The 22,322-nt window shown below is 39.4% G+C and overlaps 1 protein-coding gene across 1 annotated transcript; it reads left to right on the top strand.

The window, feature by feature from the left end:
• Positions 1 to 2,440: 2,440 nt before the first annotated feature.
• LOC115223452 (U3 small nucleolar ribonucleoprotein protein MPP10) lies at positions 2,441 to 21,288 on the top strand. The gene is made up of 11 exons (XM_029794028.2): positions 2,441 to 2,558; positions 6,388 to 7,195; positions 9,739 to 9,851; positions 11,381 to 11,468; positions 12,152 to 12,293; positions 13,651 to 13,718; positions 16,159 to 16,296; positions 16,976 to 17,095; positions 18,432 to 18,539; positions 19,426 to 19,653; positions 21,095 to 21,288. The coding sequence occupies exons 1-11, from the start codon at positions 2,452 to 2,454 to the stop codon at positions 21,236 to 21,238; spliced, it is 2,064 nt and encodes a 687-aa protein (XP_029649888.2). The 5' UTR covers positions 2,441 to 2,451; the 3' UTR covers positions 21,239 to 21,288.
• Positions 21,289 to 22,322: the final 1,034 nt, after the last annotated feature.

The following is a 22,322-nucleotide window of genomic DNA, read 5'->3' as shown; positions in this document are numbered from 1 at the left end:
GGAATCACGACTATAAGATACCCGGTTTTGGTTAAACTGCACCGCAAAATGTGGGAGTAGTTAGGAATCTAAATCAAAGGGGACAGACACTCACACAACTACAGTTTTATATATAAAGACTAGCAGTATCGCCCGGCGTTGCTCGGGTTTGTAAGGGAAATAACTATATAAGCATTTTTAGAGAGTTACTTCCCTTATATATGCCAATTCGGGCTTTTTTGCCATTTCTGTTTTGGTGTCTTCAAGCCATGAAGTCGTTGTTCTAAAAGAACGCTGGTCTCCTTGACAACGCTTTACGACGTTGATTTCCTTAAACTCCCTTCCCCACAGCTTCACGAGGGAGGGAAGAAGAGGGAGAAGCAAACAGGTGCAGGTGTGACCATGGACGCCAACTCCGCCGCCATCGACACACGAAAAATTATGCATTAAAATGGAATAAAAAATGATGTTAAATTATTTTTAAAATCGTAGACTCATCGTAGACGTGCGCTAATACTCAGACGGGCTCGATATGAATCACAACTATAAGATACCCGAATTTGGTTAAACTGCACCGCAAAATGTGGGAGTAGTTAGGAATCTAAATCGTAGGAGACAGACACTCACACAACTACAGTTTTATATATAAAGATATATATATATACTAGCAGTATCGCCCGGCGTTGCTCGGGTTTGTAAGGGAAATAACTATATAAGCATTTTTAGAGAGTTACTTCCCTTATAAATTCGGGCTTTCTTAGCCATTTTTGTTTTGGTGTCTTCAAGCCATGAAGTCGTTGTTCTAAAAGAACGCTGGTTTCCTTCACAACGCATTACGACGTTGATTTCTTTACACTCCCTTCCCCACAGCTTCACGAGGGAGGGAAGGGGGAGAAGCAAACAGGTGCAGCTGTGAGCGTGGACGCCAACTCCGCCGCCATCGACATACGATGCATTTTATGCATTAAAATGGAATAAAAAATGATGTTAAATTATTTTTAAAATCGTAGACTCATTGTTGACGCGCGCTAATAGTCAGACGGGCTCGATATGAATCACGACTATAAGATACCCGAATTTGGTTAAACTGCACCGCAAAATGTGGGAGGAGTTAGGAATCTAAATCGAAGGGGACAGACACTCACACAACTAGAGTTTTATATATATAGATATATATATATTGAGTTGGTGCAGAATTATTGTGGCTTTTTTCAACAAATTTTAAATGATTATTCCGGTGCATATTCACCATCTATTTCAATTACTGCTTCCCATTTGCTTGGCAGACGGTCAGACCGTCATTTAAAGATGTTTTTGTTAAATATCGTTATTGTTTTTGTCGAATAAAATTTGTTGAAAAAAAGCTGCAGTAATTAGGCACCAACCCAATATATGATGGATTCTTTTGTTGTAAACAATAAATGAGGATTCATTAAAATAAAGTGGTAATCATGTTCTATGGACACACATATGTCTCTTGAGACCTGCTGGTGCCTTGCAGACATTTTGGCAAATGGAACAAGTTGAGGGCTCAGTTAGCTTGAGTGCTTGTGGATCATTTACTATATGTTTTCTTGATTGGACGGCAAGGCTTGCTTTGTTTCTTGACACAAAACCACAATGACAGGTAAGACTTCCATTTAGAGGAGCAACATTTTGCCAGCATGCCTTCATGATTGCACAAAGTTGGTCCCAATGTTGACATTGATTTTGCTGAATTCTTTGAACTGAGAATCAGAAGAGGCAATAGGTCTTGCAGTCTGATGCTTTGTTTTCCCAGAAAGAAAAGGGAATGTGCAGGTTTGTTATTTCAGAATTGACTACAAGTACAGATTTTAATTGCAGACATCGATTTGCAAATTCCCTTAAATTTAAAAAAAAGTTAAAGCATCGATTTCAATCGTCTTGAAGAGCCTGTGAAAGCCATGGACATAGCCACTTCTTGCAAATCAAGTCAAGAAAAATGGAAAATAACTTTGGCAAACTTCGATTGAAACGTAGGTCTATAATTTCTCTTTCTACTTATAGGCATAAAATCTAGTCGATTACATTGACAAGTGGTCAACTGGTACTTATCTTATCGATTCCGAGAGCGTGAGAGGCAAAGTCGACATCAGCGGAATTTGAACATAAAGCCAGAAGAAATACCTGTTTCTTTACTACTCACAAGGGGCTAAACACAGAGGGGACAAACAAGGACAGACAAACGGATTAAGTCGATTATATCGACTCCAGTGCGTAACTGGTACTTATTTAATCGACCCCGAAAGGAGGAAAGACAAAGTCAACCTCGGTGGAATTTGAACTCAGAACGTAGCGGCAGAAGAAATACCACTAAGCATTTCATCCGATGTGCTAATGATTGTGCCAGCTCGCTTACCTTACGCAGTTGCATTATTTTGAACTAAATTTTTATACTGAATAAAAATTATATGGTTACTATTTTTCTTTTGCACCGTTTGTAACTCTCTAATGAAGGGAAAACGCACAAAGAAAACAAAAATGGCTGGCGACGAATTTTTAGGGAAAACACTGAATGTGTTAAATGTTATTTCTCGGAGCCCAGAGAACTTTTTAGAGTGAGTATAAATATAAATTGTTGAAAATATTCATATAAATCGTTGATTTTATTGTCAGTTAAGAGAAATAGAAAAAAATTCCTTGTATTATGCTGTGTTATACGGTCCTGAAAAAAACACGTGGGTTTCTCAGTTTTATTTATGGACACGTCCCTTGGAGACGATAGCGAAATCGCCTTGTCGAAGAGTTGTGTTATTAAAGCTTTGTTGACAATGGAATGTTACTAGCAGCCATCCTGCCTGCTAGACCATAGCAGTCAAATATTCCTCAAACTACGCTCTTATCTTAAAAGAAAAGAAGTACACTTATGATAATATAATCATAGTTATCCCTAAAACGGCAGTATAGGTCGCGGTTGGAATCTGTTTATCCTTTGTCTGGTTGATCAGAGTTGGCCTAGTGCTAAACAGTTATGGTTAGTTAATCAGATCGCCCCCATTACTAGATTGGTACTTTATTTTATCGATTCCGAAAGGATAAAAGACAACATTAACCTCAGCAGGATTTTAGTTCAGAAAGCAAAGAGGGATACAAAACCTGCACTGCTCGAACGATTCCGCCAGCTTGCAAACACGATGAAGTTTTACTTTTTTTCACTCGTCCGATTTGGATGAATGGACAGGGTTCATGCTCTTCGCAGACCCTTCAAAGAACTGGACGAAATGGTTAGCGTAGGACCTGGAGTTCTTAGACACAACTTAGGGTGATATGAGAGAGAGAGAGGAGAGACAAGGGAGTCTGGAATATCTTAGTGAATGGCAGGGGCATGAAAACAACCAGCTCTAGTAGTGGAAGAAAAAGCAGAGAGAGGAAACAGCTTTCCTGTAGTCCAGATACTGGAGTGTGTCTATAAGGGATTTTATGGCGGAATTCTGGTTTAAGCACCCTCATATAACTCCTCTTAACTTTTTTCTATTTTTTAGAAATTGCAGAAAAATTTTGCGAATTTGTTCTACACATGAGAATTCATACAACTATGCAAAAAAGAAAAAAATGAATTTTTTTAACGCCCCCACCCCTCAATCCTAAAATTTCCACTCTTTCTCGAAATTTTTTTTTATAATCAGAGGGGTTATAATTGGGTGCTTAAACCAGAATTCCACCGATTTTATACCATTTAGTCAAGTGACCTGTTTCCTAATACAGTATAGGACGTCAGCATGTACAACAGCAACACTTTCTTAGACAGCGGGTGGTCCCACCACCGCCCTCTTGCGAGAGAGATTATGGACCTCAGGTGAGGCCCACAATGTAGAATATCAATAATTGTTGGGGACTGAAGTATTTTCTGTCCACGAAGAGAAGGGCCAGTTGCAGTAATGCAGTCTTAGCTAAGTTTAAGATATACCATCTCTAGTGATAGAGGGGGGGGGTAAAATTTGGAGGGATCATGAGAACTGTAGTTGAATGTTGCACATGCTTAAATAGGAGTGGAGATGGTAATGTTTTCTAGGTATGTTTTGTGCTTATGTCTTGCCTCGGCATTTGGTTAAGAAGTTTGCTAGATTCAGTCCCACTGCATGACACCTTTGGTAGGTGTCTTCAGGTATAATCCCAGGATGGTCAGTCTGGAATTGTGAGTCATTGTGAGTGAATTTGGTAGATGTAAGCTGAAAGAAGCACATTATGTGTGTGTGTACAATATATATATATATATATATATATATATATCATCGTTTAACATCCGCTTTCCATGCTAGCATGGGTTGGACGATTTTGACTGAGGGCTGGCGAGTCAGATGGCTGCACCAGGCTCCAATCTTGATCTGGCAGAGTTTCTACCGCTGGATGCCCTTCAAATGGAGTTAAACACAGGTGTTATTCAAATTCTTATACTTCCGACATATGTATCAAAGAAAACATTGGTATTATTTCAGAAGGAATAAAATGGTGTAAAACAATACAATCTTCTCATCAGTGAAAAAAAAGAAACTAAACACACAATAAGACATTTTAACAGAATGTTGCAAATGCTTAACCCTTTCGTTACTGAATTTATTTTGAGATGCTCAGTGTTTCTTCCAATTATGTTAAATATAACAAAGAATTAAGTAAAATAACATCGTTATCATTAAGCTAGAGTTAGGGACATAAATTGTGACTAAGGTTTGGTGGAAGATTTTAATTCAGAACTTTTGAAAACCAGACATTTGTACTGAAGAGCCAAAGCCGGTTTCAGCCGGGTTGGTAACGAAAGGGTTAAATAGGAATTAAAATGTCTTATTGATATATTTGGTTTCTTTCTTTCCCTGATGAGAAGATTGCATTGTTTTACACCATTTTATTCCTTCTGGAATAATACCAATGTTTTCTTCGATACATTTCGGAAGTAAAAAGATTTGAATAACACCTGCATTTAACTCCATTGTATTATTATTATTGTTATTAATGGTAGTAATATTAGTAGTAGTGGTAGTACTGGTTGTATTACAGCTATAGCCGCACTCTGACCTTCCTCAGAAGCAGGGATGTTTGTATCCTGGTTTATGCTTGCTATAGTGCTAGGGTTTTGGGTGTGGTATATGCTGTCATGTTCAGTGTTAGTGTTTCCACTGTATTGACCTATGTTATGATTATATATATTTAGGTTGTAGGAATTAAGTTTACACTTATTGGATGAGGTAACAATACTCATCCAGTAAGTGTAAACTTAATTCCTACTACCTTGTGAGTGGAAACTGAAAGAATCCTGTCATATATATATATATATATATGTGTGTGTGTGTGTTTGTCCCACTACTGCTTGACAACCAGTGCTGTTGTGTTTATGTCTCCATAACTTAGTGGTTTGGCAAAAGAGACTGATAGAATAAGTACCAGGCTTTAAAAAAATAAGTACTGGAGTTGGTACATTTGACTAAAAATTCTTCAAGCCTGTGCCCCAGCATGGCCACAGTCTAAAGGCTAAAACAAAAGAAAAATACATGCATACATATGATATGTGTGTGTTTGTGCCCCTTTGTCTTGACATTGGATAGTTGTAAATGAGCATTGTCGGTATACAAGTGGCATCATTATTGTCCAGCCTTCTATGTACATGTCTAGTCATTAGGAAATATTTCCTTGCTTGGAAACACGTGAGGATTAGTAGCCATAGGAAGGGCATCCAACTATAAAAAATCTACCTCAATAAATTCTGTCTGACCCATGCTAACTTGGAAAAGAGAACATTAAAACAATGATAATGATATTATTGAATCAACTCTTTCATCATCATCATCAACATTTAACATCCATCTTCCATGCTGGCATGGGTTGGACAGCTTAACAAGAACTGGAGTCACACCAGGTTCCATAGTTTATTTTGACTTGGTCACTATAACTGGATGACCTTCCTAACACCCTTCCTTTCACATTTTGCTATTATTACTGCTACATATATTATATAAATTTGCTCAAAACTGTATAAATTTTTTTGTGCCTGGGGAGAGTCATATTGTCTTAATGGCCTCATTATTTAACACACTCACCGGTTCGATTTCCACTCATTTATTTTTTATATTTTTTCTTCTAAAATTTTCATTGCTTTGGCAACTTTGTCAATGGATGTTGATTCTGTCTGTTATTTAGTGCTGGTGTGTTTATGTGTCCACCGAATAATGACAGAGTCAGTATACATTGACAAAGTTGCAAAAGCAATGGAAATTTTGGAAGGAAAAATAATGAGTGAAAATCAAACCAGTGTGTCAGATAATAAGACGCAACAAAATTTGCTTCAACACACAAGTTCACACAAAGAATCTTGCAAACCAGATCCAAAAACGAAGCTGTATAAATTTGATATTCTGAAAATAAAATGTAATATTTATTGCTTTTATCTTTTCACAGTGTTCATAAAAAGAATGCTGAATGTTTAAAGGAAACCACGAAAAAGCTGTATGATTTGACTTTCCAAAAACTTCCTGTCAAAAGGGCTGTTTCTGAATTAATTGTGGACAGTTTTGAAAATGAGCAAGTTTGGGAAGAACTCGAGTTGTACAACGGTGCAGTGATATCTGAATTCATCACTGATTTGTCTCATCTAATTGCTGGGAAGGAGCGGATATCTTTTAAAACTTCTAAATCATTACTTGACAAGAATGATGACAGTGATGTCGATGATGATAGTAATGATGATGATGATGATGATGATGAAGCCTCAGATGATGCAGAAAAAAAGGAGGTAGAGGAAGAAACATTGGCTGAAAATTCAGAAGACAAAGAGGGTGATGGTGATGACGATGATGATGAGGAGGAGGAGGATGATGATGATGAAATTGACAAAGAACTGGTGAAGATAAAGTCAAACTTGAAAAAATATGAACAACTTTCTGGAACTAATAAGCATTTAGATTCTGACATCGGTTCTGATTCTGAAGGTGATCCTAATGACTTGGCTACAGAATTCCAGGAAGATGTTTCGGATGTGGAAGATTCCAAAGACTCAGAACCAAACCAACAGGATGAAGATAAGCCGAAGAAGAAGAATAAAACTAATTCATCAGTTGTGGACGACAATTTCTTCAAACTCTCTGAAATGGAAACATTTCTCAAACAACAAGATGCTCTTGAAGCAAGAAAGATGAAACCTGGTGATACGTCGGAAGATGAAGGCAATGATATTGATGTCTTTCAAGACATTGGATCAGATGAAGAGGTAAGAATACTTTTATTCTTTTTGAATTCAGTTACAGGTACATCTCTCTTTACATGTTGAGCAAATCGACCCCGGGACTTATTCTTTGTAAGCCCAGTACTTATTCTATCGGTCTCTTTTGCCGAACCACTAAGTGACGGGGACGTAAACACACCAGCATCGGTTGTCAAGCAATGCTAGGGGGACAAACACATACACACACATACATATATATATACATATATACGACAGGCTTCTTTCAGTTTCCGTCTACCAAATCCACTCACAAGGCATTGGTCGGCCCGAGGCTATAGCAGAAGACACTTGCCCAAGATGCCATGCAGTGGGACTGAACACGGAACCATGTGGTTGTTTAGCAAGCTACTTACCACACAGCCACTCCTGCACCTATCTCTCTTTTTTTTTTTTTTTCCTGATATCTTTAGTTCCAAAGCTTTGATAAATTAACTATTTTGCTGGACCATCCATGGTCATATAATAATGGTTTTAGATTTTGGCACAAGGCCAGCAGGATCAGGAAAGTTGATTATATCAGCCTCGGTATTCCTTTCTACTATAAGCACAAGTCATAAAATTTTGGTGGAGGGGGCTAGTCGACCCCAGTGCTTGACTGGTACTTATTTCATCAATCCCAAAATGACGAAAGGTAAAGACAACCTTGGCAGAATTTGAACTCAGAAAGCAAAGACAGACAAAATGCTGCAAAGTATTTTGCCTGGTATGTTAATGATTCCGTCAGCTCCCCACCTTATGATCATGTAATAATAATTCATCGACACACCTCTAACCTACTAATTATATATACACCCCCCTATACATCCAAAGTACCATGAACTGCTAGAAACTTAAATTACACAAATACAGAGATTTATATCTGAATTTAACTGAAATACAAATAGTTACTCATTTACTTGTTTCAGTCATTTGACCGTGGCCATGCTGGAGCAACGCCTTTAGTCAAGCACATCGATCCCAGGACTTATTCTTTGTAAGCCTAGTACTTATTCTATCAGTCTCTTTTGCCGAACCGCTAAGTAACAGGGACGTAAACACACCAGCATCGGTTGTCAAGCAATGTTGGGGAGACAAACACACACACATACATATATAAAACGGGCTTCTTTCAGTTTCCGTCTACCAAATCCACTCACAAGGTTTTGGTCGGCCCAAGATGCCACGCAATAGGACTGAACTTGGAACCCTGTGGTTGGTAAGCAAGCTACTTACCACACAGCCACTCCTGCGCTTATGTGCAGGAGTTGTACATTATTACATTAGTGCATTTATTAATAACTGTACTTACAAAGAAGGCTGTAACATTTCTGATCCCAAGATGGCAAAGTTTAGAATTTTAATGGATTTAATCACAAAGGTTTTGAAGTTGAGGATCATCGGGATTACTGTCTGTTTTGTAGTTGATTCTTTCATCTTGCATTTCAGATATAGTAAGTGACACAGCTGGGGTGCTTGGAGCTGAAGCTACAAAGCACACACTCCCTTTGGCTATCTTTTTAAACATTTTATCTCAGCAAAATTGCTTCATGTAGGTTGTGTTCTTTTTTCCCTGTGTAATTTTCAAGCATCAAATGAAAATTCATTAGTTCTTGTTACATTACAATTTCAGGAAGATTCTATAACATTTGAATCTTTGAAGCCATTTTTCACTGTAAGCACACTAATGTTCTAATTTGAGTTCATTATGAAATCACTTAGCCCATTCCATTATCAAGCTACCAGACAAGTCGACTCCATCACTCTGATCCTATTGAAACCATTCAGTCATTATTTGACCATGATCTGTACTCTTACCATGTTTTAGTTTTTTTAATAGTCTGTTTTTTTTTTGTTTTTTTCAATCATAGGTGCAAGTGTAACTGTATTGGTAAGAAGTTTGCTTTGCAACCACATAGTTCCAGTTTTGCCTCAAATTTCTTTTTCCCCCAGCCCGTAGGTACATGTACTTGAGAAAAATATATTGAGTAATTCTTAAGTTTAGTGTTACACTGGATATCAATATATATAAAAGTGAGGTTGTGTGGTGTCTGTCTCCTATGATTTAGATTCCTAACTACTCCCACATTTTGCGGTGCAGTTTAACCAAAAGCGAGTGTCTTATAGTCATGATTCATATCGAGCCCTTCTGGGGTATTAGTGCGCGTCTACGATGAGTCTATGATTTAAAAAAAATTTACCATCATTTTTCCCATTTTTAATGCATTTTTGGCTTATATAAGGGAAGTAACTCTCTAAAAATGTATTATTAAATCTCAGAACGTAAAAAGCTACAGTAACATCCCCCTTTGTGGTTAGCCATATTGAGATGGCTATTTTACTTTACATCTCTAAAAATGCTTATATAGTTATTTCCCTTACAAACCCGAGCAACGGCGGGCGATACTGCTAGTATATATATATATAACTTGACATAAGAATAAACCTTTTCATATATAGATAGGTAGTTAGATAGATAAATCGATATGTTTGTATAAATATATAGATATAATTTATTTTTGATTTGTTCATCTTTCTTCTTCCTCTTTCAGGAAAATGTAAAAGATTTGAAATTCAAGGATTTCTTTAGAGGTCCCATGGAAACACTTAATCAAAAGAAAGTGAAGTTTGCTGATATTGATGACAATGATGACCAAAATGAGGAGTAAGTTTCTTGTCAGTTTTTTTTATCTTATAATTTGCACGTAAAAAGCACCCACTACACTCACGGAGTGGTTGGCGTTAGGAAAGGCATCCAGCCGTAGAAACATTGCCAGATCTGACTGGGCCCGACGAAGCCTTCCAGCTTCACAGACCCTAGTTGAACCGTCCAACCCATGCTAGCATGGAAAGTGGACGCTAAATGATGATGATGATGATGATGAATTTCTACACTCACGGAGTGGTTGGCATTAGGAAGGGCATCCAGCCGTAGAAACATTGCCAGATCAGACTGGGCCTGGTGCAGCCTTCTGGCTTTCCACACCCCAGTTGAATCGTCCAACCATGCTAGCATGGAAAGCGGATGCTAAACGATGATGATGAATTTGATACTTTGGGTGGGTGAGGTGTGATGTGATCAGAAATTCTCACTTAAATCTCACATATTTATGAAAGTATACATATACATGGATACATACATACACATGCTTAGATGCAGGCATAGTTGTATGTCTGCGTGCTGAAGAAGTCTGCTTCCCAACCACACGGCTGGAATAAATATATATTATCAACCACACATACTCAGTGTATGTGTTTTGCTTGATTGCCAGTACGCTGTGGTTCAGCACAGTGGGATGACTCCCTTAAAGTATTGGATGTTAAAACACCTGAAAGTTATTGACAGGTGAGACAACTGGCCCCTAATCCCATTCAGGAGTGATCAAAGATAAAAAAAAAAAAAGGTCATGGATGTATATGTGTATTTCAGGAGATCTTGCTCCTTCTTCAGCTCTACATCTAACCCATCAACCATCCACAAACCTATGGCTTAATTTGCTTGTCTGTGACTTTCAAGTGTTTTAACACCCCGGCTCTTTGAAGGGGTCGTTCCCACAGTGTACTGGCAAACAAGCAAAACACATGCATTGAATATGAGCGATCTGTTTGTTTACAACACTAGCGCATGAGTTCATTCCCACTGCATGACATCTTGGGTAAATGTTGTCTACTATAGCCCCAGGCCAGCTAAAATCTTGTGGGTAGATTTGGTATCATCATCATCATCATCATTTAATGTCTGTTTTCCATAATGGCATGGGTTGGACAGTTTGACAGGAGCTGGTCAGCTGAAGAGCCGCCTGGGCTCCAACTGTCTGTTTTGGCATGGTTTCTATGGTTGGATGCCCTTCCTAATGCCAAACACTTTGCAGAGTGTACTGGGTGCTTTTACACAGCATCAGTACAGGTGCTTCTATGTTGCATAAGCACACATGCACATGTATGCACACATACACTCACACATGCATTGGCAGAGTGGTGAAGAGTACTGGTTAGAATACTTTGCAGTATTTGTTCTGACTCTCTGTTCTGAGTTCAAATCCTGCAGAGGTCAACTTTGTTTTGGTGGGGGGGGGGTCAATAAATACCACACCAGTCTGTCAAGCAGCAGTGTTGATTCTTTCTTTCTCTTCGTCTTTTTCTCTTTCAGAATTGATTCCATTTTTTCTTTTTTTCTTTTGTTTCATTTCACAGTGAAAACAAGAGTGAAGAAGGAGAAGACATTTCAGAGATTGTTGGTGGCCAGGCGAATAAATCTACATTTGAACTACGGCAAGAGAGAGTGAGTATTTTATGTAGTGAATATGCCTGGGAGGCTGGTGGGTGTGTATGACTGGTAGATGAGTAATTATACTGCGTAACAAAATTTTTATCTTTTTTTTTTGTCTTTTGTCTTTGGTCAGTAATTGTTATTTCTGCTTTGCTTCTATCTAGAAACCAAAGGAAATTGTTTCTATTCCCTTCAGACTTTGCTTTTGTGACCCATACATCATTGTTTTGAACCTGACCTATTTTCCATTACATTTCAGATAGATTCAGCACTGAGTGGCTGAAGCAGAAATATCAGTATAGCAAATATTCTGCTCAATATCACAGATTTCCTCGTCAGTTGCTTGACCTTAACCACTTAAGGATGTCCCTTAGTGGCTGATGTTATGTGTATCTTTGATCTTGAGCAGGAGTAGTGTGGGGGAGCATCATAGCCATGTGTTGAGAGGGAATCTTTGGGGTTAGAATAAACGTAACCAAAGCAAGGTTTGAAGGAAATATTAGCTATTTGTGATACTCTCTAGGTGCAAGCAAATAGGAAATAACAGTTGCTACCCAAGAACAAAATGCATTTTACATGATCACAATAATGATGATAGTGATGATGATGGTAGTGGTGATCTTGCTAATAATAATCATCATTATCGTCATAATGACTTTTGTTCAATTTCATTTTGATATTTTTTCATTTTGTAGTTGAAGAACAAAATTGCTAAGCTTGAAAAAGCAAGTGTTTCTGAGAGTCCCTGGCAACTGAAAGGAGAAATTAACGCTACTGCCAGACCTGAAAATAGTCTTCTAGAAGAACATGTTCAGTTTGATTCCACCTTAAAGTTACGTAAGTATTTTGGGCTTGAGGAGAACTTTTTTCTTATTTTATTTTAATTGAATCATCATCATCGTTTAACGTCCGCTTTCCATGCTAGCATGGGTTGGACGATTTGACTGAGGACTGGCTAACCAGATGGCCACATCAGGCTCCAATCTTGATCTGGCAGAGTTTTTACAGCTGGATGCCCTTCCTAACACCAACCACTCCGAGAGTGTAGTGGGTGCTTTTACGTGCCACCGGCACGAGGGCCAGTCACGTGGTACTGGCAATCGCCACACTCAAATGGTGTTTTTTATGTGCCACCTGCACAGGAGCCAGTCCAGGAGCACTGGCAATGACCTCGCTCAAATGTTTTTTCTGTGAATATATATATATGATACACAGATTGGCTCTGTTGTAAGAGGATTGCTTCCCAACCACACAGTTCCAAGTTCAATCCCACTGCATGGTACCTTGGGCATTTGTCTTCTACTGTAGCTCTGGGTGAACCAAATCAGTGTGAGAAACTGAACTCAGCCCATCACATATATATAATGTGTCTGCATATGTTTGTGTCTCTTTGTCTTGACATTGTGTGGCAGTTGTAAATGATTGTCACTGTCATACAAGCAGTGTCGTTCCAATATTCTTCAACAACATTTCTGGCTTTAGGGAAATATTACTTCGATTGGAAACAGGTGAGGGTTGATGACAGGAAGGGCATTTGGCCATGCAAAATCTGACCCATTCAAACATGGAAAAATGGATGTTTATGATGATGATGTGTGTGCATGACTTAGTGGTTAGAGCAGTGCTTTTCAAACTCTTTGCTGGAGCGGAACCCCAAGGAAACATTCCACTGGCTCGAGGAACCCCTGTGCAATAATTTAATAGTCTTATGCACACATATCTGCACAGGAGAATTAAAAATTACTACCGATTTTAGCATTTTTGTAACTTCTTGCAGAACCCCTGGATTGTACTAGCGGAACCCTAAGGTTCTGCAGAACCCTGGTTGAAAACCACTGGGTTAGAGTATTCACTTCACAATCGTAAGGTTGTGAGTTCAATTTCCAGCAACACATTGTGTCCTTGAACAAGACACTTTATTTCCTGTTGCTCCAGTCCACTCAACTGGCAAAATGAGTAGTCATGCTGAATCGCCCTACGAACTAAGTTAAGGGTATACATGTCTTAAAGTACTCAGCAATAAATGTCTCACCTGAAAAAGTCTCAGAACTTCTGGAATGCACCTTGTGTGTGTGTACATGTATGTTTGTATATACACACACACATACACATGTATGTGTGTGTATATATATGTATATAAAATGTGCATATATAATCAGATACTACAACACTAAAAATCTCCTTAATATTTCAGCACCTGATATCACTGAAGAATCCACAAAGACCATTGAAGACCTCATTATTCAAAGAATCAAAGACCAAGTAAATTTGTTAATTAGTTTTCTTCCTATAATTGTCTCTGCTAATTATCTTAATCATATCCTGATCACATTTCTTAACAAAATACATTGCTTATGTTGCGTTTTGGTTAAAAGTGGGGAAAACGTCCAGTGAGTTATTATGTTTACCAAGCATGGTTGAAGAACTTGCTTCCTAACTGTGTGATCTTGGATTGAGTTCCACTGCATGACACCAAGGGCAAGTTTCTTCTACTATAGCCCATACCAACAAAATCCTTGGGAGTGGATTTGATAGACAGAAACTGAAAGCAGCCCTCTGTATGTGTATGTGAACTCTTGTCTAGACATAATGATGGTTGTAAATGAGCATCATTGTCATACAAGCGAGGTTGTTTGTTTCCTGTTTTCCATGAGAAACATATCTGGTAACAGGAACATAGTACCTTACTTGGAAACTGGTGAGCATCCAGCCATAAAAAAATCTGCTTCAATAAATTCTGTCTGACCCATGCAAGCATGGAAAGGTGGACGTCAAATGATGGTGGTTGCTGTTGACAATGTATTTGTCCCTCTGAATAAAAGGGTAGATTGTTTGACTCATGTATGAATTGTAATGAGATGTGGAGAGCACTGAATGCAGAGGATATCTCTTCCTTTCTTTTTTCTCTTTTTACTTGTTTCAGTCATTTTGACTGCGGCCATGCTGGAGCACCGCCTTTAATCAAGCAACTTGACCCCGGGACTTATTCTTTGTAAGCCCAGTACTTATTCTATCGGTCTCTTTTGCCAAACCGCTAAGTGATGGGGACATAAACACACCAGCATCGGTTGTCAAGCAATGCTAGGGGGACAAACACAGACACACAAACACACATACACATATATATATATACATATATACAGTGGGCTTCTTTCAGTTTCCGTCTACCAAATCCACTCACAAGGCTTTGGTTGGCCCAAGGCTATAGTAGAAGACACTTGCCCAAGGTGCCACACAGTGGGACTGAACCCGGAACCATGTGGTTGGTAAACAAGCTACTTACCACACAGCCACTCCTGCGCCTATGTGAAGGATGGAAAGAAATGAAGTAAGCATGATCTGCTGTGTGTGTGTGGAATGTTGATGTGTATGAATGACGAGATATAAGAGGTACTGAGAGAAAAACTGGGCATATAAGAAGAATCAATTGTAGTGTGCAAGGCCGGTGGCTATGGTGATATGGACATGTAATGTGCAGGAGACTAATGTGGAAAGATCCAAGGGAGGAGTAAAACTAAGGAAGACATGGCCAAAAGTGGTGAAGGATGATCTTAGGAAACTGAACTTCCACAAAACCGGTGACAAAAGATTGCAACAAGTGGTAGCTGTGTTGGAAAGAAAGACTCACACAAGCATGGGAAAAGGAACAGGATGGCAGCTGCTGCTGCTGCTGCTGGTGGTGGTGGTGGTGGTGGTGGTGGTGGCAGCTGCTGCTGCTGACAATGATGACAACGACTAAAGGCTTAGTGGCATTACTTCAAGTTCTTTTTACTCTACTCTTTTACTCTTTTACTTGTTTCAGTCATTTGACTGCGGCCATGCTGGAGCACCGCCTTTAGTCGAGCAAATCGACCCGGGACTTATTCTTTGTAAGCCCAGTACTTATTCTATCGGTCTCTTTTGCCGAACCGCTAAGTGACGGGGACGTAAACACACCAGCATCGGTTGTCAAGCAATGCTAGGGGGACAAACACAGACACACTTATATATATATACATATATACGACAGGCTTCTTTCAGTTTCCGTCTACCAAATCCACTCACAAGGCATTGGTCGGCCCGGGGCTATAGCAGAAGACACTTTCCCAAGATGCCACGCAGTGGGACTGAACCCAGAACCATGTGGTTGGTTAGCAAGCTACTTACCACACAGCCACTCCTGTTTACATTCTAAGTTCAAATTTTGCCAAGACTGACTTTGCATTTCCTGTCAGAGCGATCAGATAAAGTACCAGTCAGGTACAGGGATCAATGTAATGAACTTGCTCCCTCCTTCTCTAATTGCTGGGCTTTTGCCAAAATTTTAAACAATTATTATTATTGAGTGAAAGAGCAAGGCATACCATCAAAGTGACATTGGGGTACAAATACAAGGGCTAACATACCCTTCATGACTGCCTGTCTGATAAGGGTACACCAGGCACATGCATCACCATCATTATTATTATTTATGTTCTGAGTTCAAATTCTGTCAAGGTCGACTTTGTCTTTCTTCCTTTCGGGATCGATAAATTAAGTACCAATGAAGCACTGGGGTCGATGTAATCGACTAGCCCCTTCCCCAATAATTTCAGGCCTTGTGCTTTTAGTAGAAAGGATTATTATTGTTATTGTGATGGCAGAGGAGGGGAATAGTGGTGGTGATGACAATGATGGTAATGGTAGTGATGATGATGATGGCATGTTACCCTTTTATTTGCAGGCTTGGGATGATGTTGAACGAAAATCCAAAGTACCCGTGACACCATTTGAATACAAGAAAGCTGTTGTACTCGACCAGGAGAAGAGTAAATTGAGTCTTGGAGAAATCTATGAGAAAGAATTCCTTCAACAACAGCAGGTAAGATAATCTTAATCCTACAGAGCAGCAGAACAAACAGTTATAGTCACCATAGTTAAATGAATGTTGAACACAAAGACTAAAATGTCGTAGCCTTTTGGCATTCACGATTTCTCTGCCAACCGTAATGCTTATTTATTCACATTGTTTTTAATGTATCATGCAGCATTGTCTTTCAGCTTTGAGACTTTGATGCGATTATTTGACATTCTATTCTGTTCGTAGGAGGTGGTACCTCTGTTGGAGCAGCTATGCTAGGTAGATTGGTCCTGTGTTTGCATTTCTCAGGTGTCAGGGCTGATCTAAAAGCACTTCAGTGAGGCTTTGTGTGAATCTTTGAAGCAGTTTTTCTGCCCACCTTGGTGGTGGTGGTAATGACAATGCTGCGAGCTGGCAGAAACGTTAGCACGTCGGGCGAAATGCTTAGCGGTATTTCGTCTGTGTTATGTTGTGAGTTCAAATTCCGCCGAGGTCGACTTTGCCTTTCATCCTTTCGGGGTCGATAAATTAAGTAGCAGTTACGCACTGGGGTCGATGTAATCGACTTAATACCTATGTCTGTCCTTGTTTGTCTCCTCTGTGTTTAGCCCCTTGTGGGTAGTAAAGAAATAGGTAATGACAATGCTGAAGTTGATGATGATGATGTTGGTGATGTTCTGTTGTCTTTTTTTTTTTTCAGCCTGAAACAAATGACAAGGAGAAAGGAGAAGACCCATTACATGAAGAAATTGACAAAATGATGAATTCCCTTTTTCTGAAATTAGACGCCCTATCAAACTTCCACTTCACACCAAAGTTGGTAAGCTACAAAGAGAAATCTCTCTCTTTTATGTATCAATGAGTGTATGTGACTGCGTTAGAGAAAACAAATTTACAATCAGCACTTAGAATTAGATGCAGGTGTGACCATGTGGTAAGAGGTTTACTTCCCAATCACATGGTTCAAGGCTCAGTCCCACTGCATGGCACCTTGGGCCAACCAAAGCTTTATGAATGAAGTTAATATGTATCTGTGTATGTGTGCCTTTGTCTTTGTCCCCCACCACTACTCGACAACAGGTGTTGGTTTGTTTACATCCCTGTAACTTATTGCTTTGGTGAAAAAAAAAACCCAACTGAATGAGTACCAAGCTTAACAAAATAAGTACTGGGGTCGATTTGTTGGAAATAAATCCTTCAAGGTGGTGCCCCAGCATGGCCACAGTCCAGTGACTGAAACCAGTTCAAATATAAAAAAACATTGTTGAGGGCTTGGTGGTATGTCATTTGGTTTCATTAATTGTTAAAGTTGATGTAAAACAGTGAAGAAATAAAATGTAGGAGAGCCCTGGGTTCCCCCTTCTCCCACTCAACCCATCATATAGAACTCAAAAACAATAAGAGATACCTTTTGGTTAAGAAAAGAAAAGTTTTTTGAAAATTTATGTATTTTTCAAAGCCTTCCTAACCCACTTTGCCTTTCATCCTTTTGGGGTCGATAAATTAAGTACCAAATCCAATCACAAGGCTTTTGTTGGCCTGAGACTATAGTAGACTATAGGCGCAATGGCTCAGTGGTTAGGGCAGCGGACTCACGGTCGTAGGATCGCGGTTTCGAATACCAGACCGGGTGTTGTGAGTGTTTATTGAGCGAAAACACCTAAAGCTCCACGAGGCTCCGGCAGGGATGGTGGTGATCCCTGCTGTACTCTTTCACCACAACTTTCTCTCACTCTTACTTCCTGTTTCTGTTGTACCTGTATTTCAAAGGGCCGGCCTTGTCACTCTCTGTGTCACGCTGAATATCCCCGAGAACTACGTTAAGGGTACACGTGTCTGTGGAGTGCTCAGCCACTTACACGTTAATTTCACGAGCTGACTGTTCCGTTGATCGGATCAACCGGAACCCTCGTCGTCGTAACCGACGGAGTGCTTCCACATAGTAGAAGACATTTGCCAAGGGTGCCACACAGTGGGACTGAATCCAGAACCATGTGTTTGGGAAACAAGCTTCTTACTACACTGCCACGCCTGCGTCTATACACACACACACACACAGACTTGTAATTGCACTTCTGTACTATATTTATTGCAATTATATATTTAATTACTGTATGTATATTTTCCTCTTTAATTAAAATGTGTGTTAATTTCAGCCAATATCTGACGTGAAAATAGTGTCTAATCTACCATCCATCACCATGGAAGAAGTTGCTCCTGTATCAGTCAGTGAACTACAGCTGGCGGCGCCCAAAGAATTACTGGTAAGTCATTTATTTCATGTTTGCTTCGCTTCTGTTGACATCCATCCCTCATTCACATCACATAACTTTTCCCCGACTCATATTTACCATAAACCACCCCTTTCACCCCTGCCCCCATCTAACCATCACTCCCTCCTGCCACACACTCTGGCAGCCACTCTTCTTGATCTTCTGTTCATACCCTCTCTTCATCTTCTTATACCTTAAGGTACACTTTCACACATTATCTCCCCCCCCCCCCAATCATTGTTTCACCATGGTCAAGACAATGGAATTTACCATGCTACGCCAGACTTCACGGTCCATCATAGCATTACTGAGGTCCTGTTGCTGGATGCCTGTATCCCTGGAGATTACATCAGGGTAGGAGAGTGTGCGCCCTCTGGTATTGCGAGTAGATGGCTTCCAGAGGAGAAGAGTAGAAATTGCCTCATTTTCGGATCTACAACAATGTCCAGCAAACTGGACTCTCCTACCTTTCACAAGAGATGACACAGGTGGTAGTTTCCCATATATTTGCATTTTGGTTGGATGACGCTTCCACGAGAGATTTTGAGCTCTCATAAGGAGGCGAGTGTAGGTTCCATCCAACTGCCTCTCAAGCTTCTTTGATAACGTCCAGGTTTCTGAGCCATATAGTAGAATTGGTTCGACTGTGGCTTTGAAGATTTCAAGTTTGAAGTCTCTACTTGCCCGCCGCCCAATTACTCCCACTTAGCTTTATGTAATGTAAGGTTGCCATGTATCTTTACCACAACAAACCTGTTCCTGTCCTCTCTGTCATATTGGCCTAAGCAACTTTGTATAAAGCCACATTCCCTCTCTACTAAATTCCCACTCGTGTGTATTAGTCTTGTGAGTTTATTTCTTTTTTTTTTTCTCCTAGGAACCTCTCCAAACGACCCTGAAGGGAAAATCAGAGTTTTCCGCTGCTGACAAAAAACGTCAACGGAAAATGAAGAAAAATTTGTACAAATTGAAACAGAAAGAGAAAGAAAAGCAACAGAAAGCAACAGAAGGCTTGAATCCAACTTCAGAAAAGACTGCCAAAGCTATGGCATTGAGGAAACTGGAAAAACAGAGTAAAGGGAGCAAACGAATAACAATTCTGAAGGTTGGTATTGGTTTGTTTTCACAGGTTTTGGGACTTTGACCCTGTTGGGACAGGGCATTCAATCATAAAATCCCTGTATTTATTTTAGTCTCTTTTTTTTTATGGGTTTTTATTTATTGAATGTTGAAGTTTGACCCACCCCCCTTTTTTTTTTAGTATGATGGGACATAATTCATTATATTGCTAAATATATACCCCCCCCCCAAACACACTTATAAATATTGTGCTTGAGAAGACGTGTCAAGCTAAATGAACCCATGGTCATTGCCAGTGACATGTAAAAGATCTCAGTACACTCTGTTGAGTGGTTGGCATTTGGAAGGGCATCCAGCCATAGAACCAAGCAAAAGCAAATGGGTGGAGCCTGGTGCAGTGCTCCAGTCTACCAGTTCCAGTCAAACCATCCAACTCACGCCAACATGGAAAATGGATATTAAATGATGATGATGATATATATATATATATATATAGGTGCAAGAGTGGCTGTGTGGTAAGTAGCTTGCTTACCAACCACATGGTTCCGGGTTCAGTCCCACAGTGTGGCATCTTGGGCAAGTGTCTTCTACTATAGCCTCAGGCCGACCAAAACCTTGTGAGTGGATTTGGTGGACGGAAACTGAAAGATATATATATATATGTGTGTGTGTGTGTGTATGTTTGTGTGTCTGTGTTAGTCCCCCTAGCATTGCTTGACAACCGATGCTGGTGTGTTTACGTCGCCGTCACTTAGTGGTTCGGCAAAAGAGAGTGATAGAATAAGTCCCGGGGTCGATTTGTTCGACTAAAAGCAGTGCTCCAGCATGGCCGCAGTCAAATGACTGAAACAAGTAAAAGAGTAAAAAGATATATATATATATATAGCAAATGGAAGATGGAATATACAAGAATTAATTATTAAACACGACAATTGTTTCGACACATCTAGCATTGATTTATTAAGATAAAATGATCAAGTGATTGTTCTTGTTTTTAACCCCGAGTCAGCTCTGATTAAGCAAGGCCTATTATCAAAGGCCTTCCAGTTATGGCCTCCCTATCTTTTATTCAGACAGTGTGTCAAGAACTGTCACAAGGGGCTAGAGTACAGGGCTCAGAGTCATAAGGTGGTGGGTTTCACAGAATCAGTAGAGCACTATGTGAAATGCTTGGCACTCTCCTTACTCTTATTTTTATTTGTTTTTGATTTTTCTTTCAGATTTCTTCATCTCATCTTTCCTTTCTTTTCTCATTCTTTTTTTTTTACTTTTTCTCTTCTATACATTTCTTTGATTTTTTTTCTTTATCTTTTCTGTTTCTTTTCTTTCTTTTTTTTTCTTTTTATTCATATATTTTTACTCTTATATTCTTTGTCTCATTCTTTCTCCTTTTCTTTTTTCTCTTCTTTTAATATTCTTTATTCTTTCATTAATTCTAACATCTTATTTAAAAAAAATTTTTTCAGACCAAAGATAAGAAAAAGGTGAATTCTTCAGCTGCATTCTTCAGTCAACTCCAAAATGAAGTCAGGTCCAATGATATTTCATCTAGACATTCTGCCAAAAAGCAGAAAGTGAGCCACAAATCTGCAATATCGTTAAAGCTGTAAATTAAATTGGTTCTAAGTTCCAAATGTAAATAAAACAATGTTTTCAAAGTTTTTTGCTTTCTAATTCAAAAAAATTTTTGGGCAACTAATTCTTATGTTACCCCAATACATTCTTTTAACCCAAGGATTCTCAACCATTTTTTATCTATGAACCCCTTTGATTACTATCTTATTCTGGTGGACCTCCCTAGCCATTCAGTATTTAAAAATCTAGTTACAGAGAAAGTTCTTTCTAAATTCCTATTTTGTTTTTCACACATTCACTTGTGTAGGTTAAACTATGTAAAATGTTATAAAAAGAAACCTAGCTGTTTTGTGCAATACATACCAATACATAGATCTAAAGCAAAATTTTTCCAGGGGCCCTTAAAATGCTATTGCAGACCCCGGTTGAGAACTAGTGTTCTAACCCATGTTTGCATGGAAAAATTAACACAAATAGTTGAATACAATCCATCCCCTTCTCCATCATTCACTACATCTACCCCCTCATATATTTTTTTTCACTTCATTCATTCGACTGCAGCCGTGCTTGAGCCCTGCCTTGAGGAATTTTTAGTCAAATGAATTGGCCCCAGTACCTATTTTCTTTTCTAAGCCTGGTACTTATTCTGTTGGTCTCTTTCGCCAGACTACTAAGTCATGGGGACATAAACACACCAACACCAGTTGTCAAGTGGTGGTGAGGGACAAATACAGACACAAAGTCACACACACATATACAGTGGACGTGTGTGTCTGACTGCTTTCTTTCAGTTTCCGTCTACCAAATCCACTCACAAGGCTTTGGTCGGCCCAAGGCTATAGTATAAGACACTTGCACAAGTTGCCACACAGTGGGACTGAACCCGTGACCATGTGGTTGAGAAGTAAACTTCTTACCACACAGTCATACCTATGTCAATTTTTTTGACTAAAACCCTTCAAGGCATGCCCCACCATGGCCTGCAGTCCAGTGGCTGAAACAGGTACAGATAAAGCTAAAAAGTATGTGTGTGCGAAAGGCGGCGAGCTGGCAGAAACGTTAGCACACCAGGCGAAATGCTTAGCGATATTTCGTCTGCCGTTATGTTGGGAGTTCAAA

Source organism: Octopus sinensis, linkage group LG23 (assembly GCF_006345805.1).
Source record: "Octopus sinensis linkage group LG23, ASM634580v1, whole genome shotgun sequence".
Classification (NCBI taxonomy): domain Eukaryota; kingdom Metazoa; phylum Mollusca; class Cephalopoda; order Octopoda; family Octopodidae; genus Octopus; species Octopus sinensis.
Note: the sequence above shows the minus strand (reverse complement) of the source record. Positions and strands in the feature narration are given on the sequence as shown.

What these genes read in the sequence shown, in the direction of transcription:
- LOC115223452 (XM_029794028.2), top strand. Translation starts at nt 2,452, where the DNA reads ATGAAGGGAAAACGCACAAAGAAAACAAAAATGGCTGGCGACGAATTT. An exon ending in TGATTCCACCTTAAAGTTAC is followed by an intron (nt 12,294 to 13,650) that starts GTAAGTATTTTG and finishes TTAATATTTCAG; the next exon opens with CACCTGATATCACTGAAGAA. An exon ending in AACGAATAACAATTCTGAAG is followed by an intron (nt 19,654 to 21,094) that starts GTTGGTATTGGT and finishes AAATTTTTTCAG; the next exon opens with ACCAAAGATAAGAAAAAGGT.